Consider the following 12,453-nt stretch of genomic DNA (forward strand, 5'->3'; position numbering starts at 1 on the left):
CATTTGTTTAGCTGTTTAACCATTAAAGGTATTTCAGGCGTTACTCACTTTATGAATTAAATGCAGACTCAGGATTGAGTCTGCAGCCATGAGAAATATGTCCCTATAATTTATTCGGAAAAATTTTCAAATTATCTTAAAACTATATATTAATCTTTTATGAATATAACTATATATATATATAAATATATATATATATATATAAAATATATATATATATATAACTATATATTAATCTTTTATGAATAAATTAATCTATACTGACTTTATATCATAGGAGAGTCTTTAAAAGCCTTGTCATTACAGTTCACGGTAAAGTAATATAAGCATAGACTGAAGGCATAGGATAGATGTGCTGAGACATACTGTAACAGTGAGAAACATAATCAGATTTTTATATAGTACTTCTCTCTTACATGCATTTCGGACACTGGGTTGCACATATATGCCTGATATATAATGCATACATACATAAATGTACATAATGTACATTATGTACATACAAAATGTACATAAATGTATGTATGCATTATATATTCCACATACATGTCTACACAGGCTTATTTATATGTGCACATACATGCATATGTGTGTCTTCAGTGTAAAAACAGCCAAATTTTAACTCAGTAATGTGTATTATTATAAATACGTTTGAAATTAATTTCAGTCAAGTATTCAGTGGTTAACATAATTTGCGTGCTTGTAAAATTGAGTTATAATCTACAAGCAAAAGGTGAAAGAAGATTCTGCTCCCAGTTCCAATTATGTTCTTTGGAAATGAAATGTCCTTATGTTCTATATTCTGCAAGGGCACATGATCTGTATCTATTTTCAGCTAACATCTCCTCACATGGTGGCCTAAAAATAGGCCAGCTATGAGCTTTAAATAATGGCTCAGGAAGGGTATTAACCTCTTTCTCACATTCTAAGTTTGTCACATTGCTATAAGTATCAATATTTTGAAGGTTTCTTGTGTTGGAGAATGACGAAGCAAACTACATACATGCCAGCTCTGTTCAGCAGCATTAGAGATGTCATAGCCTCTTAATTCTTTTCAAGGTCTGTTATATATTAAGCTATCTACACATAATATCAACAGCAATTCTCTTCCTCTCTGTAGGGCATTTATTTTGTGCCAGCTGCTAAAAACGATGAGATAGTTTATATCTAGCTCTTACTGATGGGAGTCATTCTATTTTTGGTGAAATATGGATGATCATGAAAAGTAGTGTTTTCATAAATAAGTGAGTATAAAATGTGTAGCAATGAGAGGTACAGTAAGTAGCTCGACTTTTCTTTTCCAGACGCTGGATGCATGTACAAGCCAGTGTATTTTCCAAACAACCTGCTGTCCAACTACCACAGCATAATGCTCTCATCAGGAACACTTTTCAAATAATTCTAAACAGTTGCATTCTTTCTCTCTCTGTCTCTCTCTCTCCCTCTCACACACACACAGAATCAGACAGAATAGCCCAGGTTGGAAGAGACCTCAAGGATCATGAATCTCCAACCCCCCTGCCACAGGTAGGACCACCAGACTCCCCATTTAATTCTAGACCAGGCTGCCCAGGACCCCATCCAACCTGGCCTTGAACACCTCTAGGATGGGGCATCCACAACCTCTCTTCTGGCAGCCTTAGCACCTCACCACTCTTTCTGTAAAGAATTTCCCCCTGACATTCAACCGAAATCTTCCCTCCCTCAACTTAAAACCATTTCTTGTCCTGCAGTTATCATTCCTTTCAAAGAGTTGAAAATGAGCTCTCTCTTTTTTTAATACAGATTCGTCTTTGCTTCCTGATTTTCAGTTCTTCACTATTTCAAATTCCCTACTATGAGTTAAATTTATTTTAAGTACATATAAATGACATTCACAAGACCACAGAAATGAAATGAAAACTGTTCATTACAAAGAATGTGTCTTGTTTTTATATACATAAGCACATAGGTACTTTTTTATCTACAGAATTATTTAGCCTTCTATCAAGGTGCAGCGTATTGTTTCTAGTATACTGCAATGATCAGAGTGCACAAACACACAGTGATCAGCTCTAAGACATGCAACTGTATGAGCTTTAGGCACTTTATTAATATCTTCTCAACCAACTTCTGAGTTTTCATTTTTCACAAATGGGAGAAATGAAATATGGATTTATTCTTGAGAAAATTAACAAAACTAGGAGATGAAAATGTTAGGGAAAATCCTTGTAAGTAAGTGCTGCTAAGGCTGGTTTTGGATCCAGCCTCTAAGCTTTCATCCCAAAAGATGAAAACAGCATCTAAAAATCTTTACCTTGAACTCAGCCAAGGAACTACTGGGAAGTATGCATTGGTACTCAGAGTACATGAACTGGAGTCTCTGCAGCAGCTTTTAACTCCACTCACCTCCAGCAATCTTATATCTCAGTAATTTAAGTGAGGAAGATTCTTGTTGATCACTAAAAACACCTAAGTTCCTTCAGTATTTGACACTTATCTTCAAATTAAATTCAAAACCTTCTGCATACATATCTACACTTTATCTCATTATCTGTCTACTTATGTGCCATTTCAAGCACTAATACAGGACACAGACCACCCTGTTGAAAAGCAAAGATGTATCACAGAATCATAGAATCACAAGGTTGGAAAGGACCTGCAAGATCATCTAGTCCAGCCATCTTCTCATGACCAATGCTACCACAAACTGAACCATATCTCACAGCTCCTCATTCAACACCACTTGAACACTGCCAGGGACGGTGACTCCACCACGTCCCTGGGCAGCCATTGCAGTGCCTGACCACTCTTTGAGAGAAAAAGTTTTTCCTTATGTCTAATCTAAACCTCCTCCGGTACAACTTGCGGCCATTTCCCCGTGTCCTGTTCGTTGCCTGGGAGAAGAGGCCAAACCCCTCCTCATCACAGCCTCCCTTCAGGAAGTTGCAGAGTGCAGTGAGGTCTCCCCTAAGCCTCTTCTTCTCCAGACTGAACAATCCCAGCTCCCTCAGCTGCTCCTCATAAGACTTGTGTTCCAGACCCCTCACCAGTTTCGTTGCCCTTCTCTGGAGACGTTCCAGGGCCTCAAAGTCTTTCTTGTAGTGAGGGGCCCAAAACTGAACACAGTACTCGAGGTGTGGCCTCACCAGTGTTGAGCACAGGGGGATGATCACCTCCCTGCTCCTGCTGGCCACACTATGTACTATCAGAGGTGCAGGTTATCAGTAAACAAAACTTTTTTTTTTTGAAAACTCTATTTCCATGCGACATCCCTTAAAGGCTCTTCATCAACTAGGGCTGTATTACACTTACATGGAGAAGTTTGCAGATGAGGAAAACCTACTCCTTCAGGTAGGAAAACTACAGATTTTAAGCTCTGTAGTTTTTTGTTTTCACTGTCTTGCCTTTGAGATGCCATGCTTTTAAAAGGCATCTCCAAGTGTACAAAAGGGAAATGCCACGTACCCTTCTGCATGCTGTTACTACTATTCCAAGTGTGCAACTGAATGACAGAGTAGAATGCATAAAAATAGGCATGTGCATCTGCTTTAGCATCTGGCAGCTAACGACACATTCATCATCTCTTGCTGGTGAGATACAACACTAATTGGTATTTGTACAACTTCAGTGTACACTGGTAAATTTGAACATGCTGATTCAACACAGAAACATTTGTGTGGCCCTCAGAACAATTTAACCAATTCAAAAAAATATAAATGCTTCAAAAGACTTTAGCCTGCTTCTGGATCCATAATTTAAATTCACAGGGAAAAATGAAGAAAAAATGTTCTTTTTCACCATTACCAAGAGAGAGAATTATGGGAAAGGGAGGAGGGGACATCCATGTTGTGCCTCCTTGCCTGCACTGCAGTTCTGACATGGATCAGAACTGCATCCTGCCCTCTGCTTCCTATGCCCATGCTCTCCCTATATAAGGACTAAGAAATTTCACTTCAGAACTCCATGAGAAGAAAAATGAAGAACCTGTCAGGTAGCAGTAGCTCATTGTACCAGATGGCATCCCTGAAGCTAGATCCCCCATATCCTAATCTTGAATTAAAACAGACCACAATGTTTGTAACCCTGGATAAATTTTTTTTTTTTTCATTTATTCTCTAGATGGCTTGGAGGAACTTTCTTAACTTCTACTGATTTAACATAAAAGGACTTCTGGACATTATTAAAGGATTGGAGAAAAAGATCATTTGGTTTAGCTAACCGATCTGAAACTTACCAAAACCTATTAGAGACCTATTAGAGAGAGCACCAGCCAAACCCAAGCAATCACAGTGTTAAAAAACTTACGTACAGAAAACTAACTCAGAAGCCGTCAGAAGTTCTTTGCTTCTATTTTTACCATCCTAAAAATTAGCAACTCCATTTATAATTGCAAGAGCATAGTCAGATCTAACAGGAATGAACATACTGTGGTAAGCACTGTCTAATGTGCCTTAACTTTAACTGCCTTTTAGCAGAAGCCACATGAGGAAAAAGAAAATAAAAAAGCCTATTTCTTTCAATCCTCCCCTTAGTACCACTCAAGTATCAACAAAACAATCCTTCAGTCCACTAAAAACTGAGACAGAACAGACACTTGGAAGTGTGATCTTGGACTCAAGTCAGGCAATGGTGCAGAATTCTCCTCTGTGGGACAGCACTGCTATTGCATTAGCTGCTGTTCTCTCAGTGAACTGGACAGGGTTCTGGGGAAAGCCTTCCTGCTTCTGCTCTTCAGATCCTTGAAAAGCAGTCCAGGCAAGAGCAAGTACAGACTGGACTTACACTTCTGTAGCTGGCTTTGAGAGTATTCAGTTTGCATCCAAATAGTCTGGTACTTTTCTCAAAAGACATCTTTTAACACTTTTAACAAGAAAACAACGGCACTAAGATTTCGGATTTGATTTAACTTAGTATTTTAGAAGAGCTCATGAAAGAACTGTCATGTCTGAAATATTTATTGAACAGTTATTACAAAAGAATATCGTAGATGCAGTAACAAGTCTGTTGAAAATCGTAATTACTGAGAGCTGTCAGTGTATTATTATCTGTATTATTGGAAGCAGTTATATCTTGAACTTGCCAAAGCATGTTGCAGCTCAAGATGGATTTGCTAACAAAGACATTAAACACAGAAGGGACTCTGATAAAAGTTTTTGGAATACGTGCTGCAGTGATGAAAGTGGTTGGTAATTCGAAAGCTGTGTCCCACCTACAGCATGGACACGTGTATGAGCATGTGCCAAGGAGCAAACATACTCCCCACAATGCAGGAAATAATTTTAGCTTCATTTTCTCAGATTCCTAGGAATCAAATTTGAGACTGCAAACAGAGTGTTTCTGTGTCATACCTGGTAGTGCAGAGTATCCTAAAGCACAGTAAAATCCAGTCACCTGGTGACCGTGGGCCAATTTCCAACATAAACCCTGCCTATTTATTACTGTTCTCAAATTTATATCTTAGTAACATTCCTTTCAAAGAGACTTTTAGAGCTTTGCTTAAGCCTGCTCTGCAGAACTGGTCATCATCTGGGAATACGGTAAACAGATACGAAAAATAGCAATGCTTTTCTTGTTTTTTTTCCTCAGAATTTGTCAAATAAGTATCACTCCAGTATACCAGTATACTAGCATTTATTCTGGAAGACTGATGTGCTGCATAATTCATTCATGATTTCAGTACACCAGAGGTTATGTTGAACTGAGGTTATGTTTTATCCATGACTATGTGGAAAAGCTCTTTAATGCACTAGATAAAGAGGTATTCACTCTTTCCACGAAACTATATAAAGAGATACTTAAATGACTTCCTGTATGACTACATCTATAATTCTGATGCATTTTCTCTACTTCCCCTCCTAAGCTTCTACCAAGGTCTAGTGTATATAAAAATACAATCCATTACAATGAAATTATTACTTCTTTTATGACTCTAAAAGCATGGACATAGGTTGTTACTGAAGTGAAATATCTGTAATTTGCAATAACTTAATACTGATATTTAATATTGATTTTGTTACTTTAATGTTTTTTAATAAACTCATTTTATTTTTTACTATTATGTTAATTTTCAATGGCATGTATCCGAAAATCATAATGACTACATTATTAAAAAGGATTAAATCTTACCATGCTCAAATTACATCACATTTCAGTCTCATATTAACTTTGGAGTTGTTTTTTCATTGTTCATAGAAGCATAGCACAGTCCAAACAGGAATATAATATTTTGTGATTTCTAAAGACCAGTATGAAATAGAACAAAAAATACTACAAGAGGAAGTTAATTCTAATGGGGAAAAGGAGAAAGTTAGCTGAAAAGAACAGTGAACTTACTGAATTGATAATTTTTTGAATTCATTTTGGAAGTCCAAATATTTTCCCTACAAATATACTTAATTTGTCAAGATGTAAAAAACAAATCTCTTTCTAGTAAGCTTTCACTTTAGTTACTGTTACGAAAGTATAAATCCAGCAACAGAAGCTTTCCCTTATTCTGTTATGAATGCACCTCCCTTACAAGAAATGTTACTAAATGCTGCAACTCTACCATTCCACCAGATCCATTAGGTGCCATTAACTTACTTATACTCACTATCCTTATGGGAAAACAAGAGCCAAGAACTTCATCCAGCTCTGCTCACGTTCAGAAAGGGCACTGTCTAAAAATGAAGAAGCTTGTAAAAAGGAGACTAAAAAGAGCTTCATAAGGGCTGGTAGGAGATTACTAATGGAGTGCAAAATTAAGTGAAATAAGTCAGCAAATACATAAAGTAATGTATCCATTACCTCTTTCCTTTAACAATTATAATAGAAAAATGTAAACCCAGTAGTTGGCAGTGATTTAAAAAGAACACTAATGTTTGGAATTTTAGGAAAAGAATAATTAATATTATTAAAATATCAGCATGCTGGGTGCAGATCTGGTACAGTAGAGCTGGGAAAAAAATATCAGGGAATGGCAACAAAGATGATCATGGAGGTGAGCTGGCTTTTATGCAAAAATAATTAAGAATAGAGCACTATATCCTCAAAAAAATACAATTCAATAATGTTACCATAAAAGTTTATGCAATCATGACTAGCATACAAAGACTGAATAGGAATTGTCTATATCCTCACTTTCTTTTTTTGAGGCCATCTAAATCTTATAAACAGTGGGAGCTGTATTCAAACCCAAGAAAAAGAAGGGTACAGGTCTGTGTTCCTTGTCAAAAGATGTTGCATTTACAGAAAGATTACACAGGTTCAAGAGGAATGTAAGTAAATAATTGGAAGATATATCAATTAAGGATTACTCAATAGACAAATCACATCACTTGCAGAGTATCCTCTGAATTTGAAAAAGCTGGAGTCTAGGAGAGCCTTCAAGGGAAATACCATAGTCACCCTGTCCTTTGCTGTTCTCTGGGTATCCTCTTACAGGCACTGCTGGAGAGGCTGGAGGCTTAGGCAGAACCCACAGCTGAGCCACTTCGGCTATTCTTAAATTTTTTTCTTTGATGAAACTTCTTATGTTTGTCTTTTAATTTTTGTAATTCAGCTGTCATTTTTAAAGAGATTTCTCTTAGCTCTGTGTTGCTGGATTTTCTTTTTCCTGTTTTTGTTGTTGTTGTTTTGTTGTTTGGTTATTTTTTGCTTGACTGTACCATCTCTTTTTTATGTTGTGACACTTATAAAGACTCCATTTAAATTTAAATACCTTACCATACCAGATGATTTTCAAACATGTATCTGAATTAAAAGAACATGAACTACAGAAAACTTCACATCTCTGCATGCTGAAGGACCAGAGCCAATATGTGTAAAAGGAAAACATGCTAATTGCAGCCTCTTGCTAATTACTGCCTTGAAAAATAAGGGTAGGAGATAGTTAACTGCAAATGTTTTCAAAGATGGAAGGTATCTTGCAAGACAACAACTGTTTGAAGACAAAGCTTTTTTTTAAACTGATTGACTATATTTTCTCTGCAATGAAACTAGGATGTGTGTGTGGGGTTGCATATACAGGGAGAGCTCGATGATCAGCTCAGATGTAATACAGAACTTCTACACAGCTGCAATAGGTTCAGTGAACCCGCATGATCTGGAAGAGTCTTTCCACCTCTATAAAAAATGTAACTGCTGAGAGTTTCCCTACTATTTGATTCCCAGGAAGGCTGGACAGTTACTATCAGATAACTCTCTCTGTGAAAAAGGAGATAAGCTTTTCAGTAGGAGTGAAATTCCTCACTTTTCCTTGAAGCACGCCTTTCCTTAAGAGCACACAGCAGCACACTACATATGGCTATGTATGGTTAATACAGTTGGAATATGTGGAGTTAAGGATATCCAGTTAGTATGCCCAAATCACGTAGCTCAACCAAGGAGAAGTTAAGGTTTGTTAGTCCCACATTCTGATACATATCTAACTTTTAATCCATTGAACTTAATATCTTTGTTAAAACAAGCGTGTCCTTAAATGATAAAGGTCAGCTGCCACTTGGTTTTTACCAGGCACTTTACTCAGATATGATGCACTTAGGGAGCACTGGAAAAAAGAAAACAGAAATGTTCAGGATTCTTTTTTTCTTTTTTTCTTTTCTGCTACCCAACAAAGTTCACCATACACAAATATGAAGCAAACCTTTTTAAAACTTTTTTTATGCACTATGTTGTGTGGCTTCTTTTCTGCATACTCTAAAAACATGGTTTCAGTATAGTGTCCTAAGTTACTTTCATCATGCTGCATATGCACAGTGGAGACTAAATGCTTAATTCTTGCCCTCCACTAAATACAGGGTACAGTAAAATACAGAAGTCATTAAAAAATTCTTTCAATTATGCAACCGTACTACTGCCTGCACATTATAGCCTTGTACAGTTACTGGCAATGGTATATCCTGTCCAAAAAAAAAAAAAAAAAAAGTTGTGTTGTACTCTTAAAAGGGTCTAATTTATTATCCATTGGTATAACTGAAAAGTCACTATTTGCCTTATAAAACTGCGCATACTGAAGTGGTAGCTAACACTGAATTTAAAACAGCTAAAATAAGCACGCATCCAAGTGGCATTTTCAGGGCACAGTGCTAGAGTTACTGCTAGAATTGAGAGAGATGCGTTGGAAAACCTGCTCTCTCACTGCCACCATCAAATTCTTATGTTTTTCTTTTGTTTTGCTTTGTTTTTTTTATTTCTGGTGACATATTTTTCTGGAAATCACTATGTTGCCATTAGTACAGTGTGCAACTTGATTGTAATCCTCAATGAATGCACTATACTAATAAATACATTTTTCTGAGATAATAAATAGAACAAAGAAATCATCCTAAGTACTGCATGACTGTACAGCAAAACCAGAAACCATGCCTTCAGTGAAATTCCACTCTTAACGTTTTTAGTCACTCATTAATTTTTGAACATTTTTATGCCTGATCTCTCCCTAGAAGTGCTTTTTAGTTTTGTTTATGATTGAATAAATTTATCATGCTTCTCTTGAGCGGTAAGAAAATTTTTAAAAAGGAAGGAATGAGGAAACAGGAGACAGGGAAGTGGGAAATAAGGAAATAAAAATGGGATTGATGTAAGGAGGAAATGAGAAAGCTAATTAGGGTGCTGCAATACAAAATTGTTCTTAGTACCAGAAGACTTGGAACTAGAAAGGTATTATACTTCATTTATGGATAATTTTTTTCCTTTAAAACATACAATGTTTCTGATGTCAATGACTGATGAGTTTGTATATGCACTCAATTTTTCAAAAGAATGTTAACTCCATACTAGCTAAAATTTTTATTTTGCCCATCACTGTAGTGTAGAGATAATTTACAGACTTCTCCTGTCCTACATGGTAGATTTTTATAGTGCATTTTCCTGTTGACATTTCCAAATATACCAAGGGTAGCCTCAGGGTAGATTGGCAGAGGAAGTTTAGAAACCAGAGACCTCCACCTGCCCTCCAAACTGCTTACAAATCCACAGCAAGAGAGGCTACACGTATGTTAGGGAAATAGCTGAGCACTGGAATTCAGTAATCTGTACTGCTTAACTGTTAGAAAAATTGTTGTTTGTTCTGGTACTGACTTGAATCATCTAGCATTTATCCAGCAGTCTTGAGCATAGTCTACCATTCTCAGCAGGTAGTTTCTAAGGGTGGAGGTTGCTATCAGGCTTTAGTAACACTGGCACGGCCAAACTGTGCCAACAGGCTTTAGAAGCCCAAGAACAGGAATGGATGGTATTGTTTCTTACAAGTTGAATACCCCACCTATTTTAAATATGGAACTTGACTAATGTTTAATAGGAATTGCATAACATGTTTTGACATGTTCTCACTGCGAACAGTTGGACTCGATGGAATAGACAAACCATCACAGACCTACGTTCTTCTTAATCCACTAAAGACGTTAGAAAGGAATAAACACATATCTTTCAAAGATTATGGATATCCTACTGTGCTCTGATGGGAGTTAAAATTACATATGTTGTCCTTTGCTCTGTATGGAGTTTTATATGCCTATTACCAGCAGCATTTCTACCTTGGCAGAGCATAGTAAAATGCACAATTTGGTATTACAGGTTTCCCCACAGACTACTTATCCTTTATTCTCCTCATATTTTTTTTTCTCTTCTTTTTTCCGTCTCTATGCTTTTTTCTCTCTGAATATTTCAATTATTTTTTTCCTCCTCTTTCTAGTAGAAGATTTCAGCAGATCGATAATACAAACATCCTTGCATAGGCCAGCCATGAACACCATCCAATTGAAGATAGTCACTTCTATGTTCTGAGTAAGAAGCATGTAAGAAGCATGTTCTGATTAAGAAGCATCCCAAGCATGTCACTGAAGAAAATTTCAAGTGCTTACACATGTAATATACAACACAATTTTTTAAAAAAACAAAACCATTCTTGAAACTTGGGTTTAAAAATATAAGAACTTTTTTCATGGCTTGTACTTCAGATTTGAACTGTCTTATCTGGCAGTAAAGACAGGAAGTAAAAACCATCTTAACCAAGGATACTACTTCTACTTTACAGCTTTACCGATGGCTTTCAGAGGTTTCACCAACATAGATTGCCTGTCAGTAAGTAGGCAGCAGGTAATGTCTTTCACTCCAAACCATTCCAGTTCAGTCTCTGTCTTATAGAATGGCAGAAGACCACGAGTTATCTCAACAATTAAGGATGGCACGTTACTCTTTTTAATTTTCTAACATAAAGTTCATTTATTTTCTAATGTAAAGATGCTGTACTGTCCATCCCTTGCTGTGGCCTCATGCGAGATAGATGGTCAAATCAGGTTAAGTATTATAGAAGAGAATCAGAAAAACAGCAAAGATGTGGAATGTTCCCATCCTACAAAGCTTGAATGCTCTAATCTTACCTCCCGAAGAGGGTCATTGAGCTCATTGAGAATGTTTTCCTCATCGAAGATCTTGCCTTGATAGCGGTGCTCATAGTAGTCATGGATCTTCTGGCGCATTTCAGCAGGTAATTTGTGGAATGACATGTACTGTTCCACTTGTTTGTACTGTCAGGAGGAGAAAAGGAAGAATCATTAATCTCTCCAAATTTTTAATAATTTCAAGGCACTTACTAAATGAAAATTTATTCATGTGTCCACTTATGCCTTATATATGTTTATAAAGATATAAGAGGACCCTAAAACAAAAACGAGTTAATTTAGTATAACTGTTATTGAAGTGACAACAAAACTGTTGAAAATTATGGAAACTGCCTCTAGTGATTATGTTAATATTCATATTAACACATGATTTTTTGAAGACAACCCCTCACACCTTGTCTTCCCTAAATTTCTAGTTGTGAAACTACACTGCCACCATTTTTAGCTCAGTCAATGCAGCAGTCAGGAAAACCATACATACTGCCCATCTAATTCTCTAGTGCTTCATTCAGGGAACAGCTTCAATCATGAAATTTCAGAAACTGGATGTGCTGAATTAATCTATGACCTGTTAGTGCTGTGTATGTTAAGAAGATGATTGAAGAAAAAAAAGCTGCAATATATGGAGATGATAAAGCAGAAGGTATTCCTTAGAAGGAACAAAGAGAAGAGAGGCAAACTAGTAAAATAGCTATGGAATCAGGAAACAGAAAGTAGGGAAAAGAGAGAGATGCCAGGACCTCACCTGATTCACATTGTGTGCTAGGTTTCCTGGCTTCTACTGGGTCTTTGCACTCTCTCCTGCTTTGTTTGCTTACTTTTTTTCAGAAGCTGTTTTGAATAGTACAATTTTCAAAAAATGGAGAAGCTCTGTATGCCACAAATGGTCAAATACTGTTTCTTACACATAGGGTTTTTTTTTTGTTTTTTTTTTTTACCCCATGTATTTGGCATTTTTAACTGTTTTAAATGAAAAAGTCTAATTAAGACCAGCATCCCTGTAGACCAATTAAATGAATTTATACTGTACATGCAATCCTTATGAGCTGCTGCATATATTCTTTAACCTGCAAAAATTAATTCTGCTGCA

The 12,453-nt window shown here is 36.5% G+C and overlaps 1 protein-coding gene across 1 annotated transcript in view; it reads right to left on the minus strand.

Moving 5' to 3' along the window:
• The window catches only part of HCN1 (hyperpolarization activated cyclic nucleotide gated potassium channel 1), a 193,395-nt gene that overhangs the window by 31,554 nt on the left and 149,388 nt on the right, over nt 1–12,453 (minus strand). The window contains exon 5 of the mRNA XM_048931180.1: nt 11,343–11,489. Within this exon, the coding sequence (XP_048787137.1) occupies nt 11,343–11,489 (147 nt within the window). The remainder of the gene's footprint in view (nt 1–11,342; nt 11,490–12,453) is intronic.

The sequence above is a fragment of the Lagopus muta genome, chromosome Z (assembly GCF_023343835.1).
Source record: "Lagopus muta isolate bLagMut1 chromosome Z, bLagMut1 primary, whole genome shotgun sequence".
NCBI lineage: Eukaryota > Metazoa > Chordata > Aves > Galliformes > Phasianidae > Lagopus > Lagopus muta.